Source organism: Ranitomeya variabilis, chromosome 5, assembly GCF_051348905.1.
Source record: "Ranitomeya variabilis isolate aRanVar5 chromosome 5, aRanVar5.hap1, whole genome shotgun sequence".
NCBI lineage: Eukaryota > Metazoa > Chordata > Amphibia > Anura > Dendrobatidae > Ranitomeya > Ranitomeya variabilis.
The window spans coordinates 166,944,030-166,963,059 of NC_135236.1; the positions used below are offsets into that span (position 1 = coordinate 166,944,030).

Here is a 19,030-nt window from a genome sequence, read left to right on the forward strand (position 1 = left end):
AATAAATCCCTCTCCCACAGCCCCAGGAACAGATTGGCGTATGAAGGCGCACAGGCCGTGCCCATTGCTGTTCCCTGGAGCTGCAGGAAGAAGGATCCATTAAAAAGAAAAAAGTTTTGTGTCAGAAGAAATTTCAAAAGTTGGGACAGAAATTCGATGTCACTGGGGGAGAGACTGGTCATAGATAAAAAATGCGAAACGGCTCTCAAACCATCCTGGTGGCGAATATTTGTGTAGAGAGACTCTACATCACATGTGACCAGGAGCATGTCCTCGTCAACATGGATGGAGTCAATCTTTTTGAGAAAATCGGATTAGAGTGCACGTACAATTTTGTGACACCATTAGACTTTTGCTGGATTCCTTTTATGTTGTATCTAATGCCGATCTCCTCTGAACACCTATGCTTACCTTGTGCGCATGCGCGTCGGCGCTCTGTTGCCGAGCAATGCTGGCTGTGTCTTTTGGGCTCGGGGGCTTCCGTCTCTGGTCATCTGGTCCCGGTCACGTGTTTTCATGTGGGCGGGTCTGGATGCTGGGGACTTCCTCCTGGCTCTGACGCACCCGGCGTTGTCTTGACTCCGGATGCGGTCCGACGGCGCATGCGCCGCATTACGGTTTGCACTTTGTTATGTATAAGCTGATTGGCTCCCTTGTGTTATAAATGACTCATCATATCCCATGATGCCATACCCCCGGAAGAAGGCACGGCGCCGAAACGCGCGTTGGGGTGAGTGGCATCGTGGTCCCCCAGGTAAATATAGCTATTACTTATCCTTTCCCACTTGGGTTATGCTCTTTCACTATGGATGAGTTTTGTTGCTGCAACCTGATGCCATGATTGGTTGACGCCTTGTGTATCCCTTACAAATGGGTTTTGTTTACATTTTTTTATGAAACTTTTGCACAAAGCACTGGCACCTTTTCTACAACTATTAACCTATGTTAAATAGTATTTGCCTGGTGGGTCCTGCTTTGCCACTCTATTTGGTGAGGTCCTTGTCATCTCCCTGTTATCTCTCATTCATTGTTTATGTACTTTGTATGTTAATAAAAATTGTTACTTTTATAAAATTAGGTTTTTTTGGTGCTTTTCTTTAATGTTAGTAGTGTGTATGTGCAAAATTTGGGCGCTGTAGCTTGTAAAATAAAGGGTTAATAAAACACACACACATGATTACAAAGTATTTTAATGAAATAAAGACACATGTTGTTGTAATATTTTATTAGACTCTTAATCCACCTGAAGACCATCGTCCTGAAACAAAGTTAAAAAAACAAACAACAATATTCCATACCTTCCGTCGTTATGTCCCACAATGTAAATCCATCTGAAGGGGTTAAATCATTTTACAGCCAAGAGCTGTGCTAATGCACTCGCTCGTGCCTGTAAAACCCCGGGTACTGAATGGAAAGCAGGGTGACCTGTAGTTACCTTGAGTTGCGGTGATGCGCCCCCTGCTGGATGTCCTCATATGAACTCGAGCGTGGGAACTTTTCCAAGGCTCCAGTTCATGAGGACCTCCAGCAGAGGGCGCCTCACCGCAACTCAAGGTAACTACAGATCACCCAGCTTTCCATTCAGTACCCGGGGTTTTACAGGCACGAGCGAGTGCTTTAGCACAGCTCCTGGCTGTAAAATGATTTAACCCCTTCAGATGGATTTACATCGTGGGACATAACGACGGAAGGTATGGAATATTGTTGTTTGTTTTTTAACTTTGTTTCAAGACGATGGTCTTCAGGTGGATTAAGAGTCTAATAAAATATTACAACAACATGTGTCTTTATTTCATTAAAATACTTTGCAATCATGTGTGTGTGTTTTATTAACCATTTAGTACTATTGGATTAATAATGGATAGGTGTCATAATTGACGCCTCTCCATTATTAACCTGGCTTAATGTCACCTTACAATAGCAAGGTGACATTAACCCTTCATTACCCCATATCCCACCGCTACACGGGAGTGGGAAGAGAGTGGCCAAGTGCCAGAATAGGCGCATCTTCCAGATGTGCCTTTTCTGGGGTTGCTGGGGGCAGATGTTTGTAGCCAGGGGGGGGGCCAATAACCATGAACCCTCTCTAGGCTATTAATATCTGCTCTCAGTCACTGGCTTTACCACTCTGGCGGAGAAAATTGCGCGGGAGCCCACGCCAATTTTTTCCGCGATTTAACCCTTTATTTTACAAGCTACAGCGCCCAAATTTTGCACACACACACACACACACTACTAACATTAGTAGTGTGGAATATACAAAAAAAAAGGGATATGAGATGGTTTACTGTATGTAAACCATGTCTCATATCCTGTCGGGTTTGTGAAGGAGAGAGCAAAAGCCGGCAATTGAATTACCGGCTTTTCACTAACACCGCTGCGCATTTCTTGCACGTCACACTGCTGGTCCGTGTGGAATCCGTATTTTTCTCACCCCCATAGACTTTCATGGGCGATTTTTTTGCGCAATACGGTGACAAAAGTTGCATGCTGCGATTTTCTACGGCCGTACAAGACCGTATATTACGGATGCGTAATATACGGCAGATAGGAGCTGGGCCATAGAGATATATTGGGCCGTGTGTTATGCGTATTTTACAGACGTAGTTTATGCGCTCATACGTCCGTAAAACTCGCTAGTGTGAGGCCGGCCAAAAAGGTGAAGAAACCGGTGATTATTTGCAGACTTGCATGGACTTAATTGTAAACAGATGACCCTTTACTTGCTGAGAACATAGTTTTCTTATAATATACCTTTATGCCGGAAAGGCTGCTTTGTTTTGCCTCGGGTCCCCCAAAGTTTATGGAGATAATACACTTAAAGAAGTTGTCCACTACTATAAAGTTTTTTTTTTTTTTTTCATAAATCTTGCTATTATGTGCCACTGAAAACATCTACTGTGTTTATTTTAACAATATTACCTGTTATCATGCTGTAGCAGCACATCTTCAGTGCTGGATTCAGCTCTCATGGGGTTAATCGACTACTTCCTTATTGTGCCCTAATACTACAAGTTCCATGATGCTTTGCACTGTCCTCTAAGCCCGAACTTAGCACACCCACTCCAAAACACACCCAACCCCTCCCTCCTCTCCCTCCTCTCCCTCCTCTCTGTTCAGGCTGATGAGGAGAGGTCACATCTTGGTCACAAGCTGTAAAGCAGCACCAAGAACTGCACAACCATGGTGATCAAGCTTTTAGCTTTTTTTCTTTCTCATCTATTTCATAGTATATATAGTTTAGTATACATATGATATACTGTAAAGAGATCCTACTGCGTATATGTCTTAGATATGTAAATTACACAGTACATGTGTGGTTATATGTGTCCATCTACATACGCTTGTGTGCATGTATATATTATGTGTGTTCTTATTTTACACTATTTGTGCTCATATACAGGAGAGGCCCCAGTTTCAGAAACAATATATGGGCCATTTGCAGAAATAACAGCTCATCCTAAGTCACAATTCCACCTGCTTTCGAGGTAGAAATGGCCCCCATTGCATTTTAGCTGCACAGATTGCACCAATATGCGATCACACCTTTTATATACACACCAATATATACTTCTATGTGTATGTATGGAATAAATTATTTATTCATATACATACACTTTAATATTTTGTTGCAGTGATATATACATACATATAGAACTTTGAAGGGTTTGTCCACTATTCTAACAACCCCCTCTCAGTCTGTATGTTTACTAGATTCCAGTGCCTGCACGTTCCAATAGTGTCGGCGCGGTGTCTCGCAGCGATTGTACCTGTGGTCAATCAGTGGCCGCATCACTCTCACCACCTTCTAAGCAAACTCTTATATCTGTAGGAAGTGAGTGTTGCTGCATTTTTATTAAGAATTACCAAATGTAAGCCACTTCTTCCTAAGGCGAAGACAGTGAAGCAGCCACTGATTGTCCACAGGGTTCACATAATGACACTGACACAAATTCTCCGTGAGAGAAACCGTGGTGACAACATTGGGAGTATTCAAATCACATCCTTGTATTCACTCTGAGTGTAATATGAGTAACCAAAAATCTGCATTCACACTGAGAAATTACAGATTTGTAGACTGTAGTCTACACTGTGCATTTTATAGATTCAAAACAGTTTTAGTATCATATATTAAAGGGATTGTTCAGTACTTGTCCATTACTTTATATTTATGGTCTTTACTTTGGTTATGTCATCACTGGGATTGCGATAACCATATCTTCCACCCTCACCGATGATGCGTTTTTATAGAAAAAAAACTGAAAAAACACCCACCACCATCAGGGTGATAAAGGGATCCAAACCCTAACCCTACCCCTAACCTCACCCCTAACCGTTTAATGAACATTTTCTGACAGTCATAGTGCCACGATATTTCAGTGCCACGTATTTCAGTGCCACGTATGTAAGTGCCACGTGCCACGTATGTAAGTGCCACATACGTAAGTGCTACGTGCCACGTGCCACGTATGTAAGTGCCACGTATGTAAGTGCCACGGATTTAAGTGCCACGTGCCACGTATGTAAGTGCCACGTATGTAAGTGCCACGTATGTGCCACGTGACACGTATTTCAGTGCCACGGATTTAAGTGCCACATATTTCAGTGCCACGTATATAAGTGCCACGTATGTAAGTGCCACGTGCCACGTATGTAAGTGCCACGTATGTAAGTGCCACGTATGTAAGTGCCACGTACGTAAGTGCTACGTGCCACGTGCCACGTATGTAAGTGCCACGGATTTAAGTGCCACGGATTTAAGTGCCACGGATTTAAGTGCCACGTGCCACGTATGTAAGTGCCACGTATGTAAGTGCCACGTATGTAAGTGCCACGTATGTAAGTGCCACGTATGTGCCACGTGACACGTATTTCAGTGCCACGGATTTAAGTGCCACCTATTTCAGTGCCACGTATATAAGTGCCACGTATGTAAGTGCCACGTGCCACGTATATAAGTGCCACGTATGTAAGTGCCACGTATTTAAGTGCCATGTATGCAAGTGCGATGTATGTAAGTGCCACGGATTTAAGTGCCACGGATTTAAATGCCACATATGTAAGTGCCACGTATTTCAGTGCCACGTGCCACATATTTCAGTGCCACGTATTAAAGTGCCATGTATTTCAGTCCCACTCCCGTGTAGCGGTGGGATATGGGGTAATAAGGGGTTAATGTCACCTTGCTATTGTAAGGTGACATTAAGCCGGGTTAATAACGGAGAGGCGTCAATAAGACGCCTATCCATTATTAATCCAATACTAAAAAAGGGTTAATGAAACACACACACATTAGGAAAAAGTATTTTAATATTCTTCATTTAACCATACTTACCATACTCCAGCACCTGCAAAAAAGTAAAATAATAAACCGTATACTACCTGTCCGCTGTAGTCCAATTAATAACGAGTGTCCCACGACGATCTCCCCTATAGAACAGTGACATTGGGTGGTGTCACTGCTCTATAGGACCCTCAGTGACACACTGACAGGAGACAATGGCTCCTGTAGTGCATCACTGAGGTTACTAAAGTTCACTGGTCTCACTTTATGGCAAAAAGCTGCGTGGGAACTTTCTCATACAGCATGCCATAAAGTGAGACTAGGGACTATTTTCTCACAGGGGTGTAGGAATACATTGTGGGGAATACATTATGGAAGGATACCTTCCTCCCCTCATTGTGTTCCTGGAGCCCCTGGAGAGTGGTTGCATCAGCAGAGGCTCCTGCTCTCCACGGGAGATCGTCGTGGGACACTTGTTTTAATTGGATTTCTGCGGATCAGGGAGTATATTGGTTGTTTATTATTTTAATATTTTTTACAGATGACAATGGCTTCGGGGATCAAAGTGACAAGTGATGGTGAGTATGTAATCTATGTTATATGTACTGTATGTCTGTTGTATGTACGTACTGTATGTGGCATGTTTCATGTCGCATGTCACATGTTGCATGTCGTCGCATGGTGCATGTCGACGCATGGTGCATGTCGACGCATGGTGCATGTCGACGCATGGTGCATGTCGACGCATGGTGCATGTCGTCGCATGGTGCGTGTTGCATGTCGTCGCATGGTGCATGTCTCATGTTGACGCATGGTGCATGTTGACGCATGGCGCATGTCGACGCATGGTGCATGTCGCATGTTGACGCATGTGCATGTCGTCGCATGGTGCATGTCGTCGCATGGTGCATGTCGTCGCATGGTGCATGTTGTTGCATGTTGTCGCATGGCGCATGTCGCCGCATGGCGCATGTCGTTGCATGGCGCATGTCGTTGCATGGCGCATGTCGTTGCATGGTGCATGTCGTCGCATGGTGCATGTCGTCGCATGGTCATGTCGCATGTCGTCGCATGGTGCATGTCACATGGTGCATGTCGCCGCATGGTGCATGTCGTCGCATGGTGCATGTGTCGCATGGTGCATGTCGTATGGTGCATGTGGTCGCATGGTGCATGTGGTCGCATGGTGCATGTTGCCGCATGGTGCATGTCGTAGAATGGTGCATGTCGCATGTCGTCGCATGGTGCATGTCGTTGCATGGTGTTGTATGTATGTATGTATGTACTGTGTTTTTTTTTTTTTACATTCAACACATTAGCCGGATGATGGGACTACTACTGTCCCATCATTGGCTAATGTGTCACTCACTGTCAGTGTAGCAGGCAGAGCCCGATGGGACTTGTAGTCCCATCGGACGATGCCTGCACACACACGCACAGCGCCGGCACACACACACACGCACAGCGTCGGCACACGCACACACAGCGCCGGCACACACGCACACACAGCGCCGGCACACACACGCACAGCGCCGGCGGGCAGAAGCACCGGCGCCGGCGGGCACAAGCACCGGCGCCGGCGGGCACAAGCACCGGCGCCGGCGGGCACAAGCACCGGCGCCGGCGGGCACAAGCACCGGCAGACCCCCGGCGACCGAAGCACAGCCCAGCCACACACCATGATCCCAGCACTGAGCAGTGAGCACACACAGCCCCGCCCGCCCCCAGCACAGCCCTGCAGGCAGCCCCCAGCACCGCCCACAGCCCAGTCACTCTTGCTGAGTGACTGCTGACTGTGGGGGCTGGTCACGCCTGCTGCTGACGTCACGTCAATTTTCAGAGCCTGGAAATTGACGTGACGTCGGCGGAAATGAGCGGCGGCTGCAGTCTGGGGGTCATGTGACCCGGACTCAGCAGGAGGAATAGCGCCGCTCACAGGCGAAAACGTCAACAGAAGGTAATGGCACAATTCATTAGGGGCCCCGGGGGGGTACATTGGGGGGTTAATTGAAAGTAGTGGACAACCCCTTTAATCTGTTTAGACTCAACTGCATGGCCTTCTTATACTTGTGTGAATGCTACCATGCCTGAAAGCGGGTGAAACCCTACACACTTTATACATGTTACATAAGGAACTCTATAATATGATAATGGTAATAAGAGTAAAGTGATAGACTCCACACTTTACCTTCGTTAGGTTTTGTTCAAATCTGCATATAAGATGGATATGAATGGTGGCCAGTGAATCACAATCATTTATAATGGGATCTGTTGAGGTTCCATTATGGTTTCCATATTTTTCAATGCATGCAATGAATATTTTTGTCACTAAACCATAAAATGGTATTACATTTAAGAACCATCTGCAGGCTAGTAGATTACTAGATCGGCTGTTTCTCACCTGTCCCAACTTTTTGGAGAGGTGCCCTAGAAAGGTGTTAGGCTATGTGCACACGTTGCGGATTTTGCCGCGGATTCGCAGCGGATTTGACGCTGCGGATCTGCAGCTGTTTTCCATGCGTTGTACAGTACCATGTAAACGTATGGAAAACAAAATCCACAGTGCACATGCTTCGGAAAAAAAACGCGGAAACGCAGCAGGGGTTTTTTTTGTCCGCGGCATGTCAATTCTTTGTGCGGATTCCGCAGCGGTTTACACCTGCTCCTCAATAGGAATCCGCAGGTGTAAAACCACAGGTGGAATCCACACAAAAACCACGGTAAATCCGCAGTGCGGTTTACCTGCAGATTTTGCAAAAACAGTAAGGAAACATCCACACACCAATCCGCAACGTGTGCACATAGCCTTTCTCACTTGTCCTTACTCCAGGCCTTGCTCCCTTGACAGTTTCTAAGTGAAGCGCCGAACTCCTCTAACATCAATACTCTAGGCATTTTAAAGGGACTGTCAGCACAGGAGCATGGTGCACTCTTGGTGTGGCCAAACGTTTAAAGCAGGGGTGCACAACTCCAGTCCTTAAGGGCCACCAACAGTGCATGTTTTCAGGATTTCCTTAGTATTGCACCTGTGATAATATAGTCATATACACAGTTGATTATTCTAACACCTTGTGCCATGCTAAGGAAATCCTGAAACATGCACTGTTGGTGGCCCTTAAGGACTGGAGTTTAGCAACCCTAGTTTTGAAGGGCTTATTAAGGGACTATTTTATCTTTTTTTTTCCATGGAGCTAAGAACTGACAGGAAGGTAGTTGCTAACTAACTACCTGCCTGTTCTGACCAGTGTTGGCTCAGAGCAACCACAGACTGCTCCGCTCCTGCCAGCAATTCTGTTATTCCACATCAAGAGAGCAGCTCTTCCTCTTCCGGGCTGCTCTATGGGGCAGGACTGTCAACAGCGGTCCGACACCATGCGGTGCCCACACTCACTGCTGGAAGGTATCCATGTTCTATATAGTTAGTTACCTGTCCAATGTACACCTGCCTCAGCTTATCTCATGCTCCCTTGTCCTGCACATCCTACTGCTCTAGTCCTCGCTGATGCACGTGTTAGGCTACGTTCACACTAGCGTTGTGCGCCGCTGCGTCGGCGACGCAACGCACAACGCACGCAAAAACGCGGCAAAACGCACGCAAAAACGCTGCGTTTTGCGACGCATGCGTCGGTTTTTGCCGAAAATCGGACGCAAGAAAAATGCAACTTGTTGCGTTTTCTTGGTCCGACGCTTGCGGCAAAAGACACGCATGTGTGGCACAACGCAACAAAAAAAAAACGCATGCGTCCCCCATGTTAAGTATAGGGGGCGCATGACGCATGCGTCGCCGCTGCGTCGCCGACGCAAACCCGACGCACATTAGCTTAACGCTAATGTGAACGTAGCCTTAAAGAAATAGAGAGTCTCTCACCAGCTGAGCTCAAGTTCAGCGAGGGTTCATCTGCTGAGACTAGCCCTGAACTCCAAAATGGGGCGCTTGTGTCCTCCATTATAATACAGCGGAGGTTTTGCAGATGTTCTGCTGTTTCATTCAATCTCTATAGCACCATTTGTAAGAAACTACTGTAAGATTTTACGGTTCCAAAAATCTACGGTTCAGAAACTTCTCTAACGAGGGGAAATTCTCAGAAGTTTGTAGGAATGGAAAGTAAGTTTCCTTGCAGATAGTAGATACTCTTAAACAAGTAAGAATTAGTCTTAATAAAAGCTGGGTAGTTTGCATGCTGTCAGGATTCTGCTCTTTTGTAACAGAGCTTGTTCACACGCTGCTATTTTGGATGGGGGGGGGGGACAAACAGCATTTTACCCTACTAGTAAAGTTAACCTGAACCCATGCCCTTACAGGAACTAGTGATACTGCATGGAAAAGAAAAATCAGTCAATGACATCTGCAACTTTTCTGTCGAAATCTGCATAATCTCTAGGACAAAATGTGATTTCATATAAAGTTTTTATGGAAAAAATACCACCCTCAGGGTAAGGACGGATTAAGATGACTGCATGAAAAATCAGGCCAGTCATGTCCGCAGGGCTGTGTGCTCGTTCATATGGCAAGTGAGGGGGCTGCCTGCTAGAAGCCTTGTCCTAGTCTGGCCAGGGCCCGGCAACAGTGGCAATGCTTGTCACACAAATCATTGGACTGTGTGGAAAATCACTGAGCAGACGGACAGCACATGGACCGAAAACACAACATCGCTGCTCACTGACAGAAAATGGAGGAGAGAAGGAAGACGCGCGGAAATTTCACCACACAATTGTTTTGTTTTCAGGGGAGATAAGCTGCTGTCAGAAGTGTCTGCCTGGCGGTGGCTTTCTCCCCCGTCCCTGACAAAAATATATATACATGAGTGTTTGGCAGAGCACTCGTGTATGGGACAGGCAAGGGAGATGTTCGGCCCAACACCTCAGCTCCATATGCTTATAGTAAAGGTTAGGCCTCAGTCAGATGTTCAGGACTCTTCCTGTACACAAAACTCAGATTTTAATCAGCATTTTGGATCTGAGTGTCAGCAGTGTTCAGTTTTTACCATCGGTGATTTTCATACATGAAAAAAAAAACAACCACCGTCCGCAAAAAAACACTGATCTGCGTACAGCTCCATAGAGGATAATGGGTAAGTGTTCTGTGAAAACCATGAAACTCCATGCTCCATGGAACTCCTCCTGTTTACAGTCTTGAGGCAGTGGGAAAGTGAAAGACACAGGTCCCATGTACCAGAGACTCGAGTTGAGCAAATTTTTCAAAATTAGGTTCCGATTACGATCGTCGGCGAATATGGTTTTTGCAATATTCGCCGAACAGAGCCGATTGTCATTGGAGTCAATAGGAGTAGAAATGACCGAATATGTTCAGAACCGATCAAACATATTCGGCACAATCAGGGCACCAATATTGCATGAATATGGCAAATTCAGATTCGACGACCGATTCCGAACATATTCACTCAACTCTACTAGAGAATGGGGGGTCCCAGTCAGTTACCACCTATCCAGTGGTGAGGATATAACTTGTGTTGTCTGGAAATACCTTTTAATATATAGTCAGCTAAAGGGATGAAGTGTATTACAGACACTAAAGAAACCACTAATTATTGTAACGCCAACCTGCTAATGTTTACTTTTAAAATATCCATCGAAAACTGTAAATACAAAAGGCTGAATGCAGAACTTAAGGTACCTTCACACGAAGCGACGCTGCAGCGATAGCGACAACGATGCCGATCGCTGCAGCGTCGCTGTTTGATTGCTGGAGAGCTGTCACACAGACCGCTCTCCAGCGACCAACGATGCCGAGGTCCCCGGGTAACCAGGGTAAACATCGGGTTGCTAAGCGCAGGGCCGCGCTTAGTAACCCGATGTTTACCCTGGTTACCAGCGTAAAAGTAAAAAAAACAAACAGTACATGCTCACCTGCGCGTCCCCCGGCGTCCGCTTCCTGACACTGACTGAGCTCCGGCCCTAACAGCACAGCGGTGACGTCACCGCTGTGCTTTCACTTTCACTTTGGGGCCGGAGCTCAGTCAGTGTCAGGAAGCAGACGCTGGGGGACGCGCATGTGAGTATGTACTGTTTGTTTTTTTTACTTTTACGCTGGTAACCAGGGTAAACATCGGGTTACTAAGCGCGGCCCTGCGCTTAGCAACCCGATGTTTACCCTGGTTACCAGTGTAAAACATCGCTGGTATCGTTGCTTTTGCTTTCAAACACAACTATACACAGCGATCGGACGACCAAATAAAGTTCTGGACTTTATTCAGCGACCAGCGACATCACAGCAGGATCCTGATCGCTGCTGCGTGTCAAACGAAACGATATCGCTAGCGAGAACGCTGCAACGTCACGGATCGCTAGCGATGTCGTTTCGTGTGAAGGTACCTTAAGTGATAACACAGAGCACTTAAGAGAATTAGGGGCCAGTAATGTACTGACTGGCTTTTACAGTCTAGACAGGATTATGTGGCTATTAAGATCCATGGCAATAGATAACAGGTCGGAGAGGAGATTTCCTCCTGTGTGTGATACCGTGAGGTTGTGCCCGGTGGGCACGTACCCTGCGTGTTAGGCTACGGTCACACTATCAGTATGTGGTCAGTATTTTACCTCAGTATTTGTAAGCCAAAACCAGGACTGGAACAAACAGAGGGGAAAGCTATAAGGCTAAGTGCACACGTTGCAGAATTGCCGCGGAAATTTCTGCGGCAATTCTGCAACTCCTGCCGCGGGTATATCGCATGCGGAATTGGCTTGCATATTCCTGCTAAAAACTAGCATTTTTCAAGCATAATTAGCTTGCAGAATGCTAGTGTTTTCCAAGCGATCTGTAGCATCGCTTGGAAAACTGATTGACAGGTTAGTCACGCTTGTCAAACATAGTGTTTGACAAGTGTGACCAACTTTTTACTATTGATGCCGCCTATGCCGCATCAATAGTAAAAGATATAATGTTAAAAATAATTTTAAAAAAATGTAAAAAAAATGGTTATTCTCACCTTCCGAAGGCAGCCGATCTCCTCAGCGGCTTCCGCTCCTATAGATGCTTTGTGTGCACGACCGGCGACGTCATCGCAGGTCCTTCACACAAAGCATCTACAGGAACGGAAGCGGCCGTGTGCACCACTCAGAGGCGGGAAGACTCTGGGGCCATCAGAAGGTGAGTATATCACTATTTTTTATTTTAATTTTTTTTTTTAACAATTATATGGTGCCCAGTCCGTGGAGGAGAGTCTCCTCTCCTCCGCACTGGGTACCAACCGCACATGATCTGCTTACTTCCCGCATGGAGGGCATAGCCCCATGCGGGAAGTAAGCAGATCAATGCATTCCTAGGTGTGCAGAATCCCCGCGATTCCGCAAATTAATGAACATGCTGCGTTTTTTTCTGGAATGCGGCAACGCAGCATGTGCACAAAAAATGCGGATTGCATTCTATTAAATAGGATGCTTAATGTGAGCGGGTTTTTTTTCGCGGTTTTATAGCGTTTTTATAGCGAAAAACTGCGAAAAAAATCTGCTACGTGTGCACACAGCCTAATAGAAACATGTTATCAAGTCGGTATTTTTGACCCACTCCTGGTTTTGGCTAACAAACACTGATGTGAAATACTGACCACATACTGATAGTGTGACAGTAGCCTTACACTGTGTGATACCGTGAGGCTGTGCCCGGTGGGCACGTACCCTGCGTGTTACACTGTGTGATACCGTGAGGCTGTGCCCGGTGGGCACGTTCCCTGCGTGTTACACTGGCACATTGTGCTATTGGTTCCTGGAATGAAAAGCACAGATCCGGGTCCATCACTGTATTACTAAGCAGAATATCAGGTCGGTGCTTGCTGATCGCTCCCATAGGCTGCTGGGCTGCCAGCATGAGCTCATTCTCTCACACACAACGCCCATTACATGTCACTGATGCTAGAAAACAAACTCCCACTGGTGAAAACTCCCTCTCCCACCGGAGACCCGGCCATAATAAACTCTTCTGCTTTCTTTTATAATCCCACGTCTGGTGCGTCACATTACTATTGTCCTGATACTATTGTTTGTTATACTCAATATCAGCAAGAAAAAGGGAAATAAATATCCCACTAATTACATTTATTAGCATCTAGTTAATCAGTATGCAATAATTCTCTATACAGCGGCACATCCACATCTATCCAAGGACAAAGATCCAGAAGCTTATATCCCCCATATGAAGTTGTTCTCTGTTATCAGCCATTCCAGGCTGAACGCCACTGACATAGTGATCAGCACTGTATCTCATATATATCCTGGTCACATCTCATATAGAGAAATATTTATTATTTTAGTAAATAAACATTTTTTTTATATAAACTCCAGGGCCCTTTAACCCTTTCAGTATTAGATTTCACTGCAGATTGCTTCATGTACAAGTCATGCTGCTGCGGGCCGGGCGCGTATATTGATCACTAACGATTCGAGCAGACGGGTAGAACTGGTATTCCTTGGAAACAATCCTAAGCTAAGAAACAAATCCCACCTCCTCCCTAATCTCGTGCGTCGCTGCTTCAATCGGCCTTAGCTCCCAAAATAACCAGGGGTGGCGATCACAACAACGGCTGAAGTCATTTAGGGCCAAATAATGAATGGAGAGAAAGACTTGGCTGCCGTTCAGATTTTGGGGCGCTGATCCGAACACTGACTCCGTACAGGCAGCCGCTGCTTTGTCAGATGGGGCATCAGGTGTTTCCACCTGTCCTGGCAAGGCTGCTTCTATATACCCCTTATACACTCAGGGAAGGGTCTCAGTGCAGGAGCACCAGGCTCATATAAGGAGATGCTATCCGATACTAGGTAGGTGGCAGCAACGCAACATCCCGGAGTGGGGCTGATAACAGAAAGCAATAGACTAAGTCCCCTCTATAATTTGTAAAGCGCTGCGGAATATGTTGGACTGTCCCCTTAAGTATATGTTAGAAATCACGGGCACAGATTAATGTCAGCTGCAGTAAGATATAATATATATATATATATATATATATATATATATATATATATATATATATAGTGAGAGGGGCAGAAGAGCTAGCGCTCATCTCTGCGGCCATCCAGTGTCCTGTGCCCGGCGATACCAGCTCGGCACAGGACTGTGACACTGGGGTAGGCAGCAGAAGTGGTCCGGTGACCGAGGACGGCCCGCTCCCGACACTTACCGTCCACCTGGAGAAAAGCGCAGAAAGTGAGTAAAGTGCGGAGAAGTGCCCCGGGGCCGCGCATGGTGCCTCCGCCGTCCGCTCGCTGGATTTGGCTGTTCCGGGAGGATTTCGCTCTGGGACTGTTCTCTGAGGCTGAGATTGCGGATTACAGTCATGTGACCGCGGGGCTCCACCAATCAGCGCGGGTTGTGAGGCAGAGGAGGCCGCGGCGCTGTGGATACAGTGCGGGGGGGCGGGAGGATTGTTGTGTCTGCGGCGGCCGCGGCGTCTGTCAGTCACAGGTGTGAATACCGCACAGTGCCGGGAGACGCTCACCGTACCGTGCCGGGAGACGCTCACCGTACCGTGCAGGGAGACGCTCACCGTACCGTGCCGGGAGACGCTCACCGTACCGTGCCGGGAGACGCTCACCGTACCGTGCCGGGAGACGCTCACCGTACCGTGCCGGGAGACGCTCACCGTACCGTGCCGGGAGACGCTCACCGTACCGTGCCGGGAGACGCTCACCGTACCGTGCAGGGAGACGCTCACCGTACCGTGCCGGGAGACGCTCACCGTACCGTGCCGGGAGACGCTCACCGTACCGTGCCGGGAGACGCTCACCGTACCGTGCCGGGAGACGCTCACCGTACCGTGCAGGGAGACGCTCACCGTACCGTGCCGGGAGACGCTCACCGTACCGTGCCGGGAGACGCTCACCGTACCGTGCCGGGAGACGCTCACCGTACCGTGCCGGGAGACGCTCACCGTACCGTGCCGGGAGACGCTCACCGCACCTGGTGCTGCAGGCAGAGAGGAAACACTGTTCCTACTCTCATCATTTGTAATTTTAGTTACACAAAAGCTTCTGCTGTGGAACTACAAGTCCCATCATTCCATAAAGAGACAGTTTCTTGCTGCTCGTTCACACCACCTATAAAAGCAAGGAAATGTGCGATACATGAAATGTAAATAGCATAATGGCTTCTGAAATCTATGAGAAAACACATGAGAAAAGATTTGGCCAAAAAACGTGAGCCCATCCACCAACGTCAAGGTAATCTCATGGATCGGATGGGTCCCTGACCTGACAGCCTCTGGCTAATATCATGGTAAGTGTTCACACTAGGCAGTCAGGTCAGGGACCCATCCGATCCATGAGATTACCTTGACGATTGGTGGATGGGCTCACATTTTTTGGCCAAATTTTGTGCTAAGCATCTCATGTGTTTTCTCATAGATTTCACAAGCCATTATGCTATTCACATTTCATGTATCGCACATTCCCTTGGTTTAGTACAATTCAGTGCAGCCATTTATCTATTTGCTATGTAAGTTGTTTTTGGTTATGCACCAGTTCAGACTAGTTCCCTGTCAGTCAGTTTACCATTACTTGCTACACACCACGTATAAGTCATGCATGCATCTAATGTGTATAGACGTCCAAAGATGGGGATTGTTGGGTATGTGTGCTTTGTGCACAGGAATATTACACCAGAGGGAGCAACTCACATTTTTTAGTTTTTTTTTTTTTATTTTTCCTCTTATTTTTGGCTTGTAAAAAAGCAGCCATCCCGTAGAGAGTGATTGCAGCAGCTGTCCCGTAGACAGTGATTGAAGCAGCCATCCCGTAGACAGTGATTGGAGCAGCCATCCTGTAGACAGTGATTGGAGCAGCCATCCTGTAGACAGTGATTGGAGCAGCCGTCCCGTAGACAGTGATTGAAGCAGCCATCCCGTAGACAGTGATTGGAACAGCCATCCTGTAGACAGTGATTGGAGCAGCCGTCCCGTAGACAGTGACTGGAGCAGGCGTCCCATAGACAGTGACTGGAGCAGCTGTCCCGTAGAGAGTGATTGGAGCAGCCGTCCTGTAGACAGTGATTGGAGCAGCCATCCTGTAGACAGTGACTGTAGCAGCCATCCCGTAGACAGTGACTGGAGCAGCCATCCTGTAGACAGTGATTGGAGCAGCCGTCCCATAGACAGTGATTGGAGCAGCCATCCTGTAGACAGTGATTGGAGCAGCCGTCCCGTAGGCAGTGACTGGAGCAGGCGTCCCGTAGACAGTGACTGGAGCAGGCGTCCCGTAGACAGTGACTGGAGCAGCCGTCCCGTAGACAGTGACTGGAGCAGCCGTCCCGTAGACAGTGACTGGAGCAGCCGTCCCGTAGACAGTGACTGGAGCAGCCGTCCCGTAGACAGTGACTGGAGCAGCCGTCCCGTAGACAGTGACTGGAGCAGCCGTCCCGTAGGCAGTGACTGGAGCAGCCGTCCCGTAGGCAGTGACTGGAGCAGCCGTCCCGTAGACAGTGACTGGAGCAGCCGTCCCGTAGACAGTGATTGGAGCAGCCATCCTGTAGACAGTGACTAGAGCAGCCATTCCATAGACAGTGACTGGAGCAGACGTCCCGTAGACAGTGACTGGAGCAGCCGTTCCATAGACAGTGACTGGAGCAGCCATCCCGTAGACAGTGACTGGAGCAGCCGTCCCGTAGACAGTGATTGAAGCAGCGATGTGTGACGTCATTCGGACCAATGCTAGACCCTCTGGTGGGCAGCAGTGGGGTCTCCATCAGTAGGAGTCAGTCTTGGGATAACCCTACTAGCTACCGTCCTTGTGGGCACATGTATAAAGTTATATAGTGTTTACACCAAAGTCATGTATATCTGTGCAATGTGCACAACGTGGCTAAGTTCTGGTGTATTCTAGGCCATTGTGGATGTTCCTCATATACTGACCGTTCACATTAGGCCAGTCTCACACGTCCAGATAATTCCGGTACCGGAAAAATCAGTACTGGAGTTATCCGTGTCCGTGTGTCCCTGAGCTCACGTGGCACATCAGTGTGGCACACGTGCGGCAGCCGTGTGCCGACTGAGTACCACACGGACCGTGCAGGAGACAGCGCTACAGTAAGCGCTGTACCCAGCGTGGTGCTGAAGCCGCCATTCATCCCTTCTCTCCAGCAGCGTTCACTGGAGAGAAGGAATGAAAAATCAATGTTTTTTTATTTTTTTTGTGGTTAAAATAAACTTCCCGGCAACCTCCCCCCTCCCACCCCCTGTGCGCCCGCCCGCTGGAAATAAAATACTCACCCAGCTCCCTCGATGCTTCTTCTCAGCGCAGCAGCTTGTCCTGTATGAGCGGTCACGTGGTACCGCTCATTACAGTGATGAATATGCGGCTCCACCTGCAGCGCCCCAGAGTCCTGGTCGTTACAGTACTGTCGCTCCGCCACTAAGGGGAGTGATGGTACGTCTGATTGCACTAAAAGAGTTCACCTTGCAGGTATCACAGACACACATTACACTTCACACTCTGGCCGCCAGGGGGAGCAAAAGGTCCTATCTACTAGGCCACTCCTCACACATGGGTAAAACTGGGGGTTGGATAGGAAGTCAGTTAGAAAGTAGCTGGGGAGAGCTCGAGAGAGGACCTGTCAGGGGTGGGATCCTGACAGAGCCCTAGAAAAGGACAGATCGTTACGGAGCCGTGCCTGTGCCTTATAGCGGCAGACTCCTAAGAAAGGACACGAAGCGAAGCATATTGTGGAGAAGTGAGAAACAGGATCACAGCACAAGGAGATAGAACCAGTAGGAGTCGTGCCTCAAGATCAGCAACATCCTTCTGAGGCGCGTAGCCGGCGTCCGGAACGCCGAGGAAGTAAGAGACTATACGCATTACTTTGAACTACGGCCGGGCAGTTAACTCTAGGTTGGCTGTCTCACCTTTACACCTAACGAAGACAACGTAGGCAATTGTGGGAGAGGGGCGTCTCTAGGGTCCCTATAAAATAACTCCAGGCCTGCCCCGTCATACGGGTGCGTCCTATCCATATCATCTGGGGGACGGAGAGAAATATCAGAAACATACACGACAGTTGTGAGGACTATCCTGTGGTGCTCAGCAGGGAGGTACTACAACACCCAGGCGCTGGTAGGAAGGACACTGATTTCCACCTGTAAAGGGAACTCTGGATGTGCCTTCGGACCGGCCGGTCTCAGCCAGCCCTGTTAGCAGTGCTCTGGATTGCGGATGCCGAAGCCTTCAGTAAAGAGGTAAAGAGACTGCAACCCTGTGTCCTCGTTATTTACTGCGACCTACACCACCACCTACACCTTTTATTGGGCGCCCCTTAGCAGGACCACGGACCGGGTCGGGCCACCGGGACATCCTCAGAACCGAGAGACCCGGATTCGAGTACCCCGTCGTCCTGCGTCTGGGGCCGCTCCAATTTGGCGTCACGAACAGGATCTACTTAAGCCTGAAGAATCAGGTCATGTGTGCCTTGGAATTGTGACTGAATTGTGCTGAATCGTGATTTATTGCAAAGACTGTGTGTTGCTATTTGCCGCCAAAATCCGCCATCGCCGCGCATGAGGGGAGGAGCCATAGCTTCGTGGGCGGAGCCGGCCAAAAAGAGCGCGGAACAAGAAAATGCGGTGAGGTGCCGATTCCGGAAGAGGAACCCCGACTTCCAGCAGGTTAGCAGGGGGGAGGAATGGCCATGTCTGATTCGGGAGGAGCGGAGGCGGCAGACGCAGCCGCAGACCCAGGGGCGGCTCCGGGCCCCACGGTAGACACCGCCGCGGGCCTTGTACCACCGCCGGTTGCCGCAGAGCTTGCCGC

General features: G+C 48.2%; 1 protein-coding gene across 2 annotated transcripts in view; it reads right to left on the reverse strand.

Moving 5' to 3' along the window:
* Positions 1-14,679, reverse strand: part of MFGE8 (milk fat globule EGF and factor V/VIII domain containing) — a 74,228-nt gene extending 59,549 nt beyond the window's left edge. Inside the window, exon 1 of one of the 2 annotated variants that reach the window (XM_077263464.1) lies at positions 14,416-14,679. In XM_077263464.1, coding sequence (XP_077119579.1) covers positions 14,416-14,479 — 64 coding nt within the window. In that variant the 5' untranslated portion in view covers positions 14,480-14,679. The remainder of the gene's footprint in view (positions 1-14,415) is intronic. The other variant, XM_077263463.1, reaches the window with a different exon arrangement.
* Between the last annotated feature and the right edge of the window lie 4,351 nt (positions 14,680-19,030).